An 18,784-nucleotide genomic window follows, 5' to 3' on the forward strand; every position below is an offset into this window, starting at 1 on the left:
CATTCCATAATTTCAATCAAGGTCACAACTGATTTCGAAGGAGTTAATTCCTATTGCTCAGACTTTTCATATTTTCATGTGCTAATAGCTTTTGATGAGTATTATTGAAATTAATAAATTTTACATATTTAGAGTCAGCATAAACAATACATTTAGTTGTTGCATAATATATTTCAATCAAATGTTCAAACGAATTGTTTTTTAGAATTTCAGCTTCTTTTCACAATGGTTGTTCTTCACTTGCAGTTAGACAGCTCGTGGTAAAAACTGTAATAGGGAGTGAACCGGTCCAATAGTAACCGAAATTCTAAGAAATATAACTTTGATACCAACAGTTAGATCAAAAGAATTGTATTTTTATGCTGATTTTAAATATATATATGTTTCTTCAAGTTTAGTCTTACACATCAGAAGTTACGGGTCTGAGAAAATATGCCCTATTTTAGAAAATAGGGGGAAAACACCCCCTAAAAGTCATAGAATCTTAGTCACAGAAGATTCATAGAAGATTCAGCTGAAAAACTCTTCCTAGCATACTTTCATTTGAAAAACCCTTTAATTCCTAATCATTTTCCGATCACAATGGAAATCCATCCTCCCGTGGAAATATTTTCCTCGAAATCGAAGGCCGGTACAAAGAAATCCCTCGGACAATATCCCTGGAATATCTCCGCAAGCAAAATTGAGTTGGGAAAGAGAAAGTAAGAAAAATAAAAAGAATTTTGTTCTGGAATTCTGTCCAATCCCCCAGTGTAAAAGTTCAGCTGGAAAGTTCACTCCCTATAATTTCCCTCCCCACGAAACATTCTTCCCCTTGAAACCCGCTCCAAGCACGAAATCCTCCCAAATGTCTGTCTCGGAATGTCTCGGACGAAGTTCTGGGAAAAGGGGGTGTGGGAGGAGGGCTAGTTACCCTCCAAGATTTTGGATTATTTGACAAATGGCAATACAATTTTTCGATTTCCGTTCGAATGAACCCTCTCCCATTGTTCTCGAGCCATGGCTCGATAGGAATACCCCTTGGAAAAAAATTACAGCAAATTAACATGGATTCATGATCTTTTATCTGGTAATAAACACAAAGTTCCACATTTTCAAACAGTTCGTGGTAACAAACTGTAGTAAGGAGCGACCCGGCTCAACAGTAAACGAAACTCTAAAAACAGAGTTCTGATACCAATAGTTACATACAAAAAAATTCATTTTTTCGCTGAATTTAAAAATATAAGTTTCTCATCAAAAGTTACGAGCCTGAGAATATTTGCCTTATCTTAGAAAATGGGGAGAAACCCTAAAAGTCATAGAATTTTAAAGAAAATCACACCATCAGATTCAGTGTATCACATAACCCTATTATAGAAGTTTCAAGCTCCTATCTACAAAAATCTGGCCAACATTTTTTGCCAGAAGACAGATCATGGTTGCGTGTTTATTTGTTGTTGTCGTTCAAGGGGTGATCATATTGACCTAGTGGTCCTAGAATATTGCGACAAGGCTCGCTCTAACGGAAAAATATAAAGTTTTAGTGCCCTTTTGAAGTGAAAAAAATTATAGGCCCCCCCATCCGCGCTCATTTTTTCTCAAAGTCACCAAATCAAAATTTTGAGATACTATTTTGTTCAGCATAATTGAAAAACCTAATAATTATGTCTTTTGGGATGACTTAATGTCATCCCTAAATGTAAGAGGCAGGGAGAGCCCCTGCCTCTCCAGGGCAGGGGCTGCAAGTAGTAAACTTTGACCATTGTTTACATATAGTAATGGTTATTGGGAAGTGCACAGACGTTTTCAGGGGGACTTTTTTGTGTTGAGGGGATAGGTCGAGGGAAGGGGATTACGTGTGAGGATCTTCCATGGAGACATTCATCACGAGGGAAGAGAATTTTCATGAGAATTTTCATGAAGGGAACGCAAGGACTTCTAGCATTATTAAAGAAAAAACAATGAGAAAATAAAGGAAAAAAAGTTTTTCAAGCTGGAAGTAGGGAACAGCATTATAACATCAAACGAACATAAGTAAACTACGTACGTAAGGGTGTCCGTCTCCTTCGCAACACCTCGCTCTCTACGCTAAAGTATTTTTAAGTAATTTCAACTATTTATTCTACAGCTTTTGTGATTCAGGGGTCATTCTTAAGGAGTTGGGACAAAATTCAAGCTTTAGTGTAAAAAGCGAAGTGTTGACGACCAGGCAAACCCCCAAATATACGTAATAAAAATATACAAATATAGAAGTTCATTATGTAAGTTACTTCGTAAGTTACGTATATTTATTACTAATAAAAACGTCGTAAAAAAATAAAAAGTTCTAGTTGCCTGTTTAATGTCTTAAAAAGGGTTGAAAAATTAACATTATGAATCACACGATATGCACGGAGACTATTTTCCTTCTATATCTCCTATTCTGAAGCCGTCTGCTGCCCCACTATATAAAACCCTTCTATGACCATTAAAAATACCTACAAAAGATATTGCGATTTTTGGATCGGGATATATCTGCTCCTAACCCCTGCCTAAAACTGCAAAAAATATATACAAAAAGGGACTTCAATTACTAGTTAGGGATCTGGGGTCAGGAAACGACCAAAGAAGAAACACGATTGTCCAGCTTGCATTGAATGCAGTTGAGCCTAGTCAAGTCAACGAACTTTTTGAGAAAGTAATGGAAGGACGAGCTTCTCTTGATCATGTCTTTCAGTCTTCAAGCATCATAAAGGTTAAAGCTTCTATGTCGGCACTTAAATCAGAGCTAAGTCACAAGAACCGAACAGGAAAACTGTGGATCCAGTACACGGACATGGTTGCCTTGCTTCAACGTTTCCTCATAGTTGACTGTACAGATCAATGGAAACTTCATTTCCAAGTAGTTTCCGACAAAACTCCCTTACCTTGAAGCAAATGAACAAACTTGTACATGGAAGCCCCACACTTCTCAAGTCTTTCGAAAAAGGCTTTCATGTTGTGAAAAATATATGATAATGATAGATTTTGGCCGGTTTATCTACAGATTGGACTATGGAACAAGAATTGACGAGAAGTCTGAAAACTGCAACTGGATTGACTAGAGGTATAGGAATGACGTAGGTAAAAAGACTTCTGTGGGTAATGGGACTTCTAGCATGGGCTCACATTAATCTCTTGATGCAAGAACGGACGGATGTTTCGTATCATACAAGCGACCAGCACAAAGAGCACGGTCTTTCAAGGCAACAGAGGTACTACGAAGACGCATAAATAGTTATTGACTTTGTCGAGCAGTCGTTTCCTTTCGAGCTTAATCCACTACCGTCTCGAAGCCTTGCTGCTGGGATGGCTGCTGCGGAAAAGATGAACACTGACAACGCAGTGGAACTTCGGAAGAATATTCTTGATGGATTGGTAGGGAAATCTGTGAAGGAATGTTTGTTCAAACGGAAAGATCAGGCAGTCCTTATGACGGTGAAGCGAAAAAATGGGGTAAAATTTAGACCCTTGATTGCTGTTTCAGCGTCTTCTAGCTGTATCCAAAAGACTGAACATGGGCGAGAAATCTTCATTTAAATATGAGCTTTTTTCCTATCCTTTGCCGTTTTTTGACGATTCTAAGACGTTCAGAAGGCCAAATAACCCAGAGCTGGCAAAAGCTATCACACAACTCTTAGAAATTGATATTATTGGGAAAAATCTCAGTCTGACTTGCACCTACGTCTTAACAGGGGTGCTTTGCTTCAGAGGATTCCCTGGGAGAAGAAAGATGCATAATCGGAGACCTTAGCCCGATAATGGAACTATGTTTCAGCCAAATATCCAGACTCCATAATTGTCTTTGATGGCTGCGAGACAGCTGCTTTGACAAAGGATATGAATCATCTTAAGCGAAACTGTGTCTCGGAATGGTAAGCACTAATTAGCCCAAAAATGAGAATGACCACCAAAATATAGGGATTTCTGTCGTACAAAGAGAATAAAGCCAATTTTGTCAATATATTTTCTTATTATTTACGAAGCAAAGGTCTGAGAGTCATCCAAGCAAAGGCTGATACTAACTTGCATATTGTGCTTACAGCGCTTGAGTGCCCGAACTGTAATTACCGGTGACGATACCGATTTGTTGGTGTTGTTAATTTTTCATTCTATTCCTGAGCACCACAAGGTCTACCTGTACAGTGAGCCTAAGACCAACCACCTCAGGTGCAAATTAGGACACTAAAGCCATTGTTAGGAAGATTATAACTGATATTTGTAAACTGCTTTCTTTTGCTCACACAATTCTTGACTCCGACACAACTTCCTGTCTACATGGACTTGGCAAAGGGATTGTGCTTAAGCGAATGAGAGACAAAGAGCAGTTTAGGAATCTAATGATAATAAAAGATGATAATAATTTTAATAAAATAATTTATTAAATAAAAGATGTTAATTGATAATTTATTAAATAAAATAATTTAATCTAAAATAAAAGAATGATAATAATTTTAATAAAGTTTTCTAGATTTAATGCATCAAAAATAAGACCTTCTCTTTTCCAACGAAAAAGACCATGTCAATAAAAAACCAACATAAATTTATTTGAAAAACTTTTCCGTAGAATAAGTACTTCAAGAAAAAATGAAGAGCTACGTTAAACCGAAAATTAGCAGACATAAAGTCAAGTTTTGTTTTTGAAGCGCAACACCACTAAATATTACCATTAATTAATAAATGAAACCCAAAACAAACAGAAATAATAATAACAAGAGCTAAGAGCTCATATGGCACTTGTGACGAGGCCGGAAGAGCCAAGAACTCATATGGTATGAGCTCTAGCAAAATTCTGAGAGTCAATAGATTGATTTAAAAAGGAAATCAGAGGCTTAGTAACGGTTGGGATTTAAAATAAAATCTCTGAGTCACGAGGTCCTTCTTCAAAATTTATTAAGATCCGATCACCCACTCGTAATTTAAAAATACCTCATTTTTTTCTAATTTTTCCTCTCCCTCCAGCATCCCAAATGGTCGAATCAGGGAAAACGACTTTATCGAGTGAATTTGTGAGGCTTCCTGATACGCCTACCAATTTTCATTGTCCCAGCACGTCCAGAAGCACCAAACTCGCCAAAGAACTGAATCCACCCCTAACTCCCCTAAAAAAAACGGATCCAGTACGGTTATATCAGTCACGTATCTACGACATTTGCTTATTCTACCCACCAAGTTTCATCCCAATTTCTCCACTCTAAGCGTTTTCCAAGATTTCCGGTCAACAGATCTGGTCGGGATTTGAAGTAAGAACTCTGGGACATGAGTTCCTTCTAAATATCAAATTTCATTAAGATCCGATCACCCACTCGTAAGTTATAAATACCTCATTTTTTTAATTTTCCTCTCCCTTTAAGTTAAGAATACCTCTCTCTGGAGGTATTCCTCGGCGAGGGGGGTTAATTTTTCCGGTCACCCGTTTTAAGAATACCTCAATTTTTCAAATTTTTCCAAATTAACCTCCCCCGGCCCCCCCAAAGATAACGTATCCTTACAATTATGTCAAACACGTATCTATAGCTTGTGCTTATTCTTCCCATGAAGTTTCATCTCGATCTCTCCACTTTAAGCGTTTTCTAAGATTTTCGGTGTCCAATATATCTGTTTTCCCTCTCCATCCCCTATGTCGCTGGATCGGATTCGAATTAAAAACGGATCATCTAAGACATGACATCCCTCGATTAATCAAGTTTCATTAAGATCCGATCACCCATTCGTAAGATAAAGATACCTCAATTTTCAGGTTTTCCAAGAATTCTGGTTTCCCCCTCCAACTCCACCCAATGTCATTGGATCTGGGCAGGATATAAAATAAGAGCTTTAAAGCACAAGACCCTTCTAAATATTAAATTTCATTAAGATCTGATCACCCGTTCGTAAGTTACAAATAACTCATTTACTCCCCCTCCCCCCAACTCCACCAAAGAGATCGGATCCGGTCCAGTTATGTCAGTCACCTATCTTGGACTTGTGCTTATTCTTCCCACCACGTTTCATCCTGATCTCTCCGCTTTAAGCGTTTTCCAAGATTTCCGCCCCCCTCCCCAATGACACTGCATCCGGTCTGGATATAGAACAAGTGATCTGAGTCACGAGGTCCTTCTAAATATGAAATTTCATTAAGATCCAATCACTCCTTCGTAAGTTAAAAATACCAGCTTTTTCTCATTTTTCAGAATTACACCTCCCCCCCCCCAACTCCTCCAAAGAGAGCAGATCCGTTCCGGTTATGTCAATCACGTATCTAGGACTTGTGCTGATTTTTTCCACCAAGTTCCATCCCGATCCCTCCACTCTAAGCGTTTTCCAAGATTTTTGGTCCTCCCATTCCCCCCAACTGGATCCGTTCGTGATTTAAAATAAGAGTCATTAGGTCCTTCTAAATATGAAATTTTATTAAGATCCGAACACGCCTTCGTAAGTTTTTAATACCTGCTTTTTCTAATTTTTCAGAATTAACCCTCACCCCCCCCCATCCCCAGGTCCCCCAAAGAGAGCGGATCCGTTCCAGTTATGTCAATCACGTATCTAGGACTTGTGCTTATTTTTCCCGCCAAGTTTCACCCCGATCCCTCTACTCTAAGCGTTTTCCAAGATTTTTGTTCTCCCCAAACTCCCCCGAATATCACCAGATCCGGTTGGGATTTAAAATAAGAGCTCTGAGACACAATATCCTTCCAAACATCAAATTTCATTAGGATCTGATCACTTCTTCGTAAGTTAAAAATACTCCCATTTTTTCTAACTTTTCAGAATTAAACTCCCCCCACCAACTCCCCCCAATGTCACCAGATCCGGTCGGGATTTAAAATAAGACCTCTGAGGCACAATATCCTTCCAAACATCAAATTTCATTAGGATCCGATCACTTCTTCGTAAGTTAAAAATACCCCCATTTTTTCTAACTTTTCAGAATTAACCGTCCCCCCTATCAACTTTCACCAATGACACCGGATCCGGTCGGGATTCAACATAAGAGCTCTGAGACACAATATCCTTCCAAACATCAAATTTCATTAATATCCGAACACTCCTTCGTAAGTTAAAAATACCCCATTTCTTCTGATTTTTCAGAACTACCCCCCCCCCCAACTCCCCCCGATGAGGCAGATCTGTTCCAGTTGTGTCAATCACGGATCTAGGACTTCTGCTTATTTTTCCCACCAATTTTCATCCTTATCCCTCCTCTCTAAGCGTTTTCCAAGATTTTAGGTTCCCCCACCAACTCCCCCAACAGGGCAGATCTGTTCCAGTTATGCCAATCACGTATCTAGGACTTCTGCTTATTTTTTGCACAAATTTTCATCCTGATCGCTCCACTCTAAACGTTTTTCAAGATTTTAGGTTCCCCCCAAACTCCCCTCAATGTCACCGGATCTGGTCGGGATTTAAAACAAGAGCTCTGAAATACGATATCCTTCCAAACATCAAATTTCATTACGATCCGATCACCTGTTCGTAAGTTAAAATACTTCTTTTTTCCATTTTTTCCGAATTAACCGGCTCCACACTCCCCCCCCCCTAGATGGTCAAATCGGGGAAACGACTATTTCTAATTTAATCTGGTCTGGTCCCTGATACGCCTGCCAAATTTCATCGTCCTAGCTTATCCGGAAATGCCTAAACTAGTAAAACCGGGACAGACAGACCGACAGACAGACCGACTGACAGAATTTACGATCGCTATATGTCACTTTGTTAATACCAAGTGCCATAAAAACCGAATCAAACTCAAATTGACCAAAAAATAAGTTGGTCTGACACCTCCTCCCCCAATGCCTACTATTCATAATGTTCATTTTACCATTCATTGTAATTTATGTTCGCTTTGGGTTTCATTTAGTTATTGATGGCGGTTTTTGGTAGTTTTACGCTTATTTCTGCTCATTTTTGGTTTAACACAACTCTTCATTTTTCTTTAAAAAACTGATTTTGTAGAATTTTTTTTAATTAATCACAAAAAAAAGTTAGAAAATTTGTAAAAAAAAGAAAAATTCGAACTTGAAGCATAAAAACTTTATGTCTTAGATACATAATAAATTGATTCAAAATATCGTTACAAAATTTGTGACAATAAAAAAAAAACAAAGATTCTAGTTCCAAAGCACTTTCTTTAAAGGTAGAAAATTTTTCCCAAAGGTGAAACATAGAACCTTTGCATTTCAAAGTTACACGAAAGATTAGTTTCAAAACATGTAGCCAAAACCAGAAAAAAAAAGTATGGAAGTTATTAAAGTTCTTTCAAAGTAGAAGAAAGTTTGCTTTAAATTTGATGTATAAACACTGCACTTCATTTCAAACATTTTGTTACGAAACTTGTAGCTACAAATAAAATCCTCAAAAAATTTAAAGTTGCAAAAAAGTTAAAATTTCTGGTTTGTTTTTAATGATAGGAGAAAGGTTGTTTTTAAGGTAAAGTATAGTCACTTTCCATTTTAAAGTTCCGGAAGAAATTTATATAACGTGAAATATCACGTAATATGGAGTAAGAAAAAAAGATTTGAAAATTCCAGACAAATTTTTCTTATATGTAGACAATTTTTTGTCTATTTGTCACAATTTTTCGCAAAAGAGAAGTGGTAATTGCTAAAGAGTTAGATGAATTAAAGAGTTGAAGTGTTTAAAAGGGTTAGAAAGGGTTAAAGAAAGTTGAAATGGTCTAAGATATTAAATAGGCGAAAGGATTAAAAGGGGGCTAAAAGGGATAAAGGTAGGTGCAATCCCTCTCTTAAGTTCCTCAACGATTTCAACGGCATCCCTTGTCAATTTCTACTACCACGTTGGGGACCTGAGCTTCAATCATCAATGTCTGTTTCTTAACGTTTAACAGCATGAAGCCACTCATTTCCACAATCAATAAATGATCAAAAATGATTTCAAAGTCAAAACTCTTTTAGTTAAACCGTAGTATTATTAGAGTTTTGAAAATACGTAATGTTTGTATAGGCTACTATGAGGAACTATAGAAAATATCTTCACTTATATTCGCTTACCAAGAATACACTACCAGTTTTTGTAAAATAAAAATAAAACTTTCAAAAATGTGCATAACAAGCTGTTTGCATAATCATTTCACTCTAATTATAGACAACTATTGGAAGGATGCCAATGTAAGGATCTACTCCAGTCCCGATAATAGCTATAGGCTACTACTAGCGTTTAGGAAATCGATTAATTTACTTCTTACTGAAAAAGGGAACTTTTCAGCAAAATTTTAAGTGTTCTAACTGAGACTGACTAATAGATCAAGCTTAAGTTAACATAAAATTTCTTTTTATTATTATACTCTCCTTTCTTGGAGCTTTTCAAACATAAACAATGATTGATACAAGTATTTTCCAGTAAGTGAAATAACAGAATGCACAAACATATATGATAGAAGAAAATTCACAGACTTAGTTAGTCTTTGCATACTAATAATATTCTGTTTTTACTAATTAAATAAAATACCTCAAGAGCGCCCCAGCCAATAACAGTTAATATCTCGTCCCTGGAAGTATCTTGCCCTTGACTAGATAATTCAGCTGAAACAATTTGGTCATTGAATTCAAAAGGCTCCGCTACCTAAAAGTTAAAACCATCTTGAATCAATTTATAGCATAAAACATACATTTTTTCTTATAAAAAAATATTTCTAACACATACATAAAATAAAGTTTGAGGGTTTATTTTTAAGCACGTTTCTGTCTTTGTATTGAAAATCATACAGAAAACTATTTAAGCTAGATATATGAACGAGCTCTAAAATCATCAGAAATGACGATGCTGATACTGAACGATAACTGAACTAACAGAAGTCCACGAGCTAGATTCTTTCTAAATTAAATATGGAAAAAATCAATAATTTTTTCTTGAAAGTATAGTGTGGCTTCAAAACTTACAAAGAACAAAAAGATTTTGTGTATGAAGAGAGCTCCCACCTCCATACCTCTACCTCGCTACGCTAAGACCTCATGGTGCTATGCTAAAAGCATTTATGAGTACTAAAACTGTGTAACCAATTGCCTTCTAAACATTTGAACTGAAAATCTTTTTGGTTAAAGCAAATATAAATCAATATACGATTTCATTCTTGAGATATGGGAATAACGCTTTTTCTCAGACAGTGGTTCTTAAGGAATTTGGGGAGAAAAGTCAAACCCGAGTGTAAAGATTAGAGGGTTAAGGAGGGGACATCTCCCCTCTGGTACAGAATTCCTTTTAAATTTTAATATCCTTCTTTACTTCCATGTGACCAATTTTTTTTCATTTAATTTATATTCGTTTTTCATGCCATACCTAGAAATGAGAGTAGGGCCACTGTCCCCTCAAACCGAACTCATTCAATCAAAGTTTAACTTTTGCAGAACAATGCTTCGATAAAAAAAACTCATTTAGTGAATTTGCTTTTCGAAATAAAGCATAATTGTCGACAATGAATGTTGGAAAACATGGGCTTAACACGATCTTTTTGGGGGCTTAGGTACCCAAATGCCTATTGTAGAGGGAGGAAAGTGCCTCTGTATTGTTGGAGAGAGGAGGTGTGCCTGAATCCACAAAAATAGTATTTTAATTCCCACATTTTCCAACTCTTCATAGTCCAACTCATCACGTTTTCCAATTTTTCATGGTGTATAAAAACTAATCTTTAATCTTCTTTCATTTCTGGGAATTTTTTAGCTAATCTTGTTATATGGCTGTGTCGGGGTGTTTGCTTGCCTCCTTGCAAAAAAAAAGTAAAATAAAGGATCACATTAATCTGCTCACCAGTATAAGAAGTTGATAGGTGAGGGTGGGATAATACGTGCCACCAGAAAAGCACCCAGTTGGAGAAGGGCAAGTCCTTCCCCCATCATCGTTTCTGCAGAAATTTAAGTAAGATTCTTTCCATTTTTCTTATTAATACATTTTATAGATTTTCTTGACCCTGGGGGGCAACATCCCCTGGCCCCTTTGCCGGTTCCAATGGGAGATATCCTTACAAAAAAAAGTTCTGTTCGAAGAACCCACCTTGATAGTCGCGGAAATAATGACCCTATAATTAATCTTCGATATTTTAGATTCCCCTTTTAATTAACAGTTCGTGGTAAAGAACTATAAGAGAGGAGTGACTCGGCCCAAAAGCAACCGAAACTCTAAATAGAATTTTGATTACAATAGATGCATCAAAAGAATTTGATTTTATCCTGATCCCAAACATACCCATCGAAAGCTATTAGCCTAGGATGTTTTTGTGATTTTCGAAATCACAATTTGCCTTATTTTCGAAAAAAGGGGGCAAACCACCCAAAGAGTCAAGGTACCTTAATGAAAATCGCACCATCAATCTCAACAGATCAGAGAAACCTACTGTAGAGGTTCCAGGCTCCCATCTGCAAAAATGTTAAATTTTGTATATTTGCCAGAAAGGTCACAGAGGTGTGTGTCGTTGTTGTTGTTTTTTTTTCCAATTCTTTTTGTTTGTCTTACTTTCTCATTGGTGACTCAGTTTTACCTATGGAGGGGCTCCGGGGGAATTATCCGTGGGAAGTTTTCAGTTTTCTTCAGAAGAAATCCTCCATGGGGAATTTTCCGTGAGAGAAACTTTCCGTTTGGGAGGGGGTGGGGGTTGTTCCGAGAAAAATTACCAACGGGGGGATATTTCTGGCATGATTTGAAAAACGATCAGAAATCAAATAAATAAATAAAAAGAAGGTTCTTTTTAAATGAAAGTAGGCTAAGAAGAACTTTGATGGAGGAATTGTCCAGGAATTTTCTAGAGGGAAATATTTTGCACGGCAGGAACTTTCTCACATGCGGAGCAATTCCTGTTCGTTTTAGGTTTTAATGGTGCTTCTTACTTCTTTTTTTAATTTGATAAATACTTGGAGGGTTGTTACTTCTTCAGATATGACTGTTCTGGATGATTCTTAAAGCATTGTTATACAAATTCCAAACTTAGAAGTTGAAAAGGGAGTGAATAGCAGCCACCCTCACATTTGAGAAATGCCTGGATCAAACAATTCGTAGTAACAAACTGCGGAATGACTGTTGTGAAGAGCGACCTTTCTCAACACAAAAGGAAAATCTAAAAACTGAGGTTGCCAATTATGCAACAATAACATCTATTATTTTATATTAATTCCAAATATATAAAATGTGATAATAAAAAAACTATTAGCACATGGAAACCTGTGTAAACTTAGAAATGGAAAAGAAACTTCCCCAAAAGGGATTCTGTCTTGCTAGAAGCCATGCAATGACATTCAGCATGCACGCGAATCCTAACACAGCTATCAATGAAATGTGAAGTTTGCACTTTCTAAGAAGAATGGGACACATTGATCATCCACAGTCCATAACCCAACATTATTAAAAGATGCTTCATTTGAAAAAACATTTAAAGTTCTAATACACAGCTTAAGAAACAAAATAGATTACGCCATAGAAAAACGTCACATTCTAGCATTTTGCCGCAAAACAGCAATTTCAGACAAAATGGGGCAAAAGTATTATCGAGCAAAATCTTACAGAGCTATTTAAAATGAAAATTATATTAGCTTAGTCTCAGAGCGCGTATTGGCGTTCAGTATACCATTCGTTTCTAAACATAAATACAATCCATAGAAATCCATAGATATACATATAAAAAGAATCCCTGAAGGCATTGTTATATGTTCTTTAGACTATTTTGAACAACTTGGCTATCTCACAGTTTCAATCAACCGTGTTTGGTGAAAAGAAGGATAATGGGAGGTGCTAGTTTCCCTCCGTCACTTTGGACTTTTAAAAAGGAACTCGAACTTCCTGTTTTTAGCCAAATGAGCCTCCTCTATAGTTTATACAACCATCTCTTCTATAATAAAAATCTTATGTACCCAAGGAGCATAACTTGCCACCCCTGCCACCAGGCTCTGGGGGTTTGTTTTAACCCCAAAAGCTTTGTTATATGATCTTTGGACTATTTTGAATAAATCAATACCTCAAAATTTCTATGGGATGCATTTCGGGAAAATCTGAAGTGGGGGAGGGGTTATCTGCCCTTCGATCACTTTGACTCTTAAAAAGGGACTAGAACTTCCGATTACCAATCTCATGAGTCCCACCAAAGTTTATGCGACCACCCTTTCTATAAAAACCTTATATGCCCCCAGGGTATAACTTGAAACCTTTGTTCTGAGGGCTGTGGGGTGTAGTCATCCTCAAAGACACGATTTCCAGAATTTTCAACTACGTTGAACAAAATAGGTATCTCAAAATTTTGATTGGATATGTTTGGTTGATCATGGGAGTGTGGGGGGGATGTTTGCCTTCCAATCACTTTCGACTATTAAAAGAGAACTAGCCCTCTCAATTTCCAATTGAAAGAGGTATTTTCAAAGTTTCTACGACAATTCCTTCTATGCGGAGTCCCCTGGTCTAACAAAAAAAAATCTTTCAGTTTCAAATCGAATGAGCTTTTTTCGAATTTTCTACGACAACCAATAGCCATCTCAAAATTCCTATCAGATCCATTTCAGGAAAATACGAGATGTAGGGGGGGGAGGTATCCACCCTCCGATCACTCTGAATCTCAAAAGGGGCACTATAACTTTGATTAGTATTCTAATGAGCCCCCTCTAAAATTTATACAATCACCCTTTTTATATATACCTTATATGCCCCCAGGGGATAGCTTATAAACCTTGCCCTGAGGGCTCTAGGAGGGGGGTTGTCATCCTCAAAGATATATTTTTCGGACCTTTCAATTACATTGAACAAAATGGCAATCTCAAAATTATGATTTGATGTGTTTGGAGAAGTGGATTAGTTGCACTGGAGGGGGGTTAGTTCCCCTCCAATCACCTTTGACTATTAAAAAGGCCACTAGCCCTTTTCATTCAATCAAAACAGCTCTTTTCCAAGTTTCCCAGACAACAAATGGCCAACTAAAAATTTCTTTCAAATGTATTTCTGGAAAATACGAGGCGGGAGGGTATTCACCCTCTTGTCACTCTGAATATTAAAAATGGCGCTAGAACTTCTAATGACCAATCCAATTAGTCTCCTCTGAAGCTCATACGATCACCTTTTCTATATATACCTTATATGCCCCCAGGCAGCCCTTGCCCTGAGGGTTGTGAGGAAGGGAGGTTCATCCTCAAATACATAATTTCAGGACCTTTCGACTACGTTGAACAAAATGACTATCTCAATATTTCGATTGGATGTGTTTAAGGAAGTAGTGGACCTGGAAGGGGGGTTACTTGCCCTCCGATCACTTTCGACTATTAAAAAGAGCACCAGCCCCTTGAATTTCCAATCGAATGAGCCCTTTTCGAAGTTTCTACGACAACTCCTTCGATGCGAAGTGCCCTGGTCAAAACAAATAAATAAGTAATACATTGAGTCAACATCGTTCTTCACTTTAGGCAGCGCTATTGCGCTGCCTATGACCAATAAAATTGGAGGGCGACTAGATTCCCTTTCATGCCGTTTTTCCCCAAAAGTCAGTAATCAAGAATTTGAGGTAGCCATTCTGTTCAGTACAGTTGAAAGATACAATAATTATGTCTTTGGAGATGATTTGATCCCTCCCGGTGGTTTTGGCGGTAAGGGAAGGCCCTTACCCATTTATTCCCATTATAATTTCCCATTGAGATAGAAGTTTCAGGTGGTGAACTTCTCAGGGGAAATTTTACACGGGGGAATTCGCAATAATTTGTATTCAAGATTTACTGTTTTTGTCCTACTTTCTCGTTGCCGACCCATGTTAAATGTGAAGATGGTTTGGGGGAATTCTCCGGGGGAAATTTTCAACGAAGTTGGAATTCTGTGGCAGATTTTCACGTAGTGGAGGGATTCTCCACGGGAGAAATTCTCCATGGGGGAATTATCACCAGGAAATTATCCATGGGGAAATTGTCTGCTGGAGAAACTTTCCATTGGGAAGTGGGGAATTCCCGGGAAATATTTCCCCACAGAGGGTATTCCCCCGTGACCTTAAAGAGAATCAGAAATTAACTAAAGACAAGTTTTCCTTCAAATGAAAGCATGATAAGGAGTATTTCACAGGCAGAATTGTAAGCACGAAATTTTCTGGGGGAATTAGCAGCAAGGATGAAACTGTCCGGGGATAATTTCCCGGCGGTAAAATTTTACATGGGAGGAACATTCTATGAAAGAATTTTTGTGGGGGTGGGAGATTTCGACGGAGAAGCTGATTTTCTGGGATTATTTAAAAACGATCAGAAATTAAATAAGAAACACGTTTTTCTACTGAAAGTATGGGGAAGTATTAAAGCTTAACACGAACAGAAATCATTTGGTATAAGAGGGAGCTTCTCCCTCCTCAGATCACACCTCATTACGCTAAAGTTCAAGCTTTTGTCTCAATTCTTTTAGAACGATTCCTGAAACACAATGGCCATGTAATTAGGATCATAACCATTTTTAAAACATCTCTAGAAACTTTATTGTGAAGAGAGGGGTATTGAGAAGGGGACAGCCCCTCTCATATACAAAATAATTTCTGTACGTTTTAAGTACTAACATTGATCCTTATTTTCAGTAGAAAAACTTCTTTTTTTATTTGATTACCTACAAGAAGAGAGAGTCCATATTGAGCGTTCAAAAAACGGCTTTGTAATCCGCATCACTTCCATTTGGAATTGTTTTCCGATTAAGGCTATAGCCGGAATGTTGTTAGGTGATTTTCTTAAAAGGAAGTCCAGAACACTCATTTCTGGGAGAAAACTTAAGTAAAAGATAGAATGCTGGTATGTTTAGGCCCCGAGTTTGTTATTGTTTGTTGCCATGAAGTTTGTGATATTAAGAAAAAGGGACAAAAATGATTGCTAAATTAACTTATAAACGTTTATCTCTTTGGAAATCTTCCCCCGTTTTCATTCTTTCTGTCAAACTAACACAGGACATTAAAAATGTCTTTCTTTAATTTGAGCCTTCTGGCACAAGAGTTGGTTTTTTAAAGAAAAAATAAACATGTTTTATATTTTTCTCAGACACTGCGAATTCCAGAGGTCGCCAAAGCTGCGTATATTAAAGATTCCGTTCTCTGAGATTGGTCGGAAGGACCAATCCCTAATTTTTTTTGAAAACTCCCATAAATGATTAAATTGCCTATTTTTCTTTCATTTCTTTGTTCATACATTTGTTTCCAGCAGAAACAAGGTCAATTAAAAAAAAATTACTGAATAATAAAGTAAAAAAAATATTTTTTTTTTCTTCTCTGTAAGAAGAGGCTATGTGTGTTAGCAAATTATATTTGTTTCTTTGAGACAAACAACAATCTTTATCAATATCTTTACATTTTTCATTAAAAGTTTAATACAAAAAGAAAACAGCTAAAGGATGGTCAAGTTTCTATTTTTATAGATCTTGGTTGCATTTAAACAAACTTGGATTTCATAAACAAAACTAACTTATTAGGCTCACATAATGTTAAATGTATACATTTTTTTTTGTTCACAAAATTTGGGCTTTTGACATGTTTATTTCTGTAGTTTCCAGTGGCATTTGCCGCAAGTTTTCCCATACAAGATTGAAATTTTAAGCAATCCGAAAATTCCAAGGAGAAAGGCCAAAATTCACGCAACATAGATATTCCTACGGATAGATCCATCGCATTGGCAACCCTGACAGAACGATTCTAATATTGTCAGTCAATGAAAGATTGTCGTTTGATTCCCTCTAGGGGAAAAAAATAGTAGTGGGTCATGTGTCGGGTGTAAACCTGTTTGATAAACTATTCAACATTATAAAATCACAGGGAATTTAACAACAATAGCAAAGAATAAAAAGTGTCTCAATATTCGTGACTTTTCCAAACCGTCATGATGTGGCAATGTAAAAGGGCTGATATCTACGACAACAACACAATTAGAATGTCATAAAGAAATGTCTTTGTAAATGTTTCAAATATTTTTAACATTGATAAAAAGCAGGTCATTGATACTTTAAAAGCCATTAGCGAGGCATTCACGCCTCTAAACTTGTAATTAAATAAAAAAAAACTAATTTTTTTTAGCTGAAAGTAAGGAGTGACATTAAAACTTAAAACGAACAGAAATTACTCCGTATATGAAATGGGTTGTCCCCTCGCAATCCCTCGCTCTTTACGCTAAAGCTTTTAATTGTTTTAAAGAGTAGAATTGTGGCAAAAAGTCAAACTTTAGCGTAAAGAGCGAGGGATTGCGAGGGGACAACCCATTTCATATACGGAGTAATATCTGTTCGTTTTAAGTTTTAATGTCGCTCCTTACTTTCAGCTAAAAAAAATTAGTTTTTTTTAATTTAATTTCTGAACGTTTTTGAATTAATGCATGTTTGGTTTTGGCTCTCCGCACATAAATTATTAAAATGAAATTTGCATATTAATTCCTTTTTTGGCTAAATGGCTTTCTCTTAGTTTTGATCAGACGATTTTGAGAAATATGGGGTGAGGAAGGAGGCCTAGTTGCCCTGTAATTTTTCGGTTACTTAAAAAGGCAACTAGAACTTCTAATTTTAAAGAACGTTTTTATTAGTAAAAAATATGCGTAACTTAAGAATTAACTTACGTAACAAACTTTCATAACCTTATATTTTTATTATGTATACGAGGGGGTTTGTACCCTCGTTAATACCTCGCTCTTTACACTAAATCGTAAGTTTTGTCCCAATTCTTTAAGAATGACCCCTGAATCAGAAAGGCCGTAGAATAAATGGTTGAAATTACTAAAAATACTTTAGCATAAAGAGCAAGGTATTTATCTCCTCCTAAATACCTCGCTTTTTATGCTAAAGTATTTTTAGAACCACTCATATGCGTAATAATCTCTGTTCGTTTTAAGTTTCAATGCTACTTCTTCATTTCATTTGAAAAAACGTTTTCATGTTTATTTTTCATGGTTTTCTTATAGTAATGCTAGAGAATCCTGCGCCCTTTTCATTGAATTTTTCTTCCCCCATGACAGATTCCTCCAAGGAAAGATCCTCCAACATAGCCCCCTCTCCTCAGCCCCACCCCCAAACAAAATAAAATCCCCCTGAAAACGTCTGTACACTTCCCAATAACCATTACTATATGTAAACATTGGTCAAAGTTTGTAACTTGCAGCCCCTCCCCCAGGGATTGTGGGGGAGTAAGTCATCCCCAAAGACATAGTTATTATGGTTTTCGACTATGCTGAACAAAATGGCTATCTCAAAATTTTGATCTGTTGAATTCGGGAAAAAAATGAGCGTGGGAGGGGGCCTAGATGCCCTCCAATTTTTTTGGTCACTTAAAAAGGGCACTAGAACTTTTTATTTCCGTTAGAATGAGCCCTCTTGCGACATTCTAGGACCACTTGGTCGATACGATGACCCCTGGGGAAAAAAAAACAACAAACAAATAAACACGCACCCGTGATTTGTCTTCTGGCAAAAAATACCAAATTCCACATTTTTGTAGATAGGAGCTTGAAACTTCTACAGTAGAGTTCTCTGATACGCTGAATCTGATGGTGTCATTTTCGTTAAGATCCTACGACTTTTGGGGGGTGTTTCCCCCTATTTTCCTAAATAAGGCAAATTTTCTCAGGCTCGTAACTTTTGATGGGTAAGATTAAACTTGATGAAACTTATATATTTAAAATCAGCATTAAAATGCGATTCTTTTGATGTAGCTATTGATATCTAAATTCAATTTTTTAGAGTTTTGGTTACTATTGAGCCGGGTCGCTCCTTACTACAGTTCGTTACCACGAACTGTTTGAAAATCAATTTTTTTTTTCTTGGATCACAACTTTTGTTGCTTGTTACAAGTCACTAGCTGGCCTTTAAAGCCATATCCAAAGAGGAAAAGAAA

The 18,784-nt window shown here is 36.8% G+C and overlaps 1 protein-coding gene and 1 long non-coding RNA gene across 2 annotated transcripts in view; one reads left to right on the forward strand and one right to left on the reverse strand.

The window, feature by feature from the left end:
* LOC136031854 (uncharacterized) overlaps positions 1 to 18,784 on the forward strand; it is a 98,736-nt gene that overhangs the window by 25,195 nt on the left and 54,757 nt on the right. The window lies entirely within an intron of this gene.
* LOC136031623 (trypsin-1-like) overlaps positions 1 to 18,784 on the reverse strand; it is a 79,140-nt gene that overhangs the window by 16,032 nt on the left and 44,324 nt on the right. Inside the window, exon 5 of the mRNA XM_065711261.1 lies at positions 9,448 to 9,561. Within this exon, the coding sequence (XP_065567333.1) occupies positions 9,448 to 9,561 (114 nt within the window). The remainder of the gene's footprint in view (positions 1 to 9,447; positions 9,562 to 18,784) is intronic.

This window comes from Artemia franciscana, chromosome 10, assembly GCF_032884065.1.
Source record: "Artemia franciscana chromosome 10, ASM3288406v1, whole genome shotgun sequence".
NCBI classification, from domain to species: domain Eukaryota; kingdom Metazoa; phylum Arthropoda; class Branchiopoda; order Anostraca; family Artemiidae; genus Artemia; species Artemia franciscana.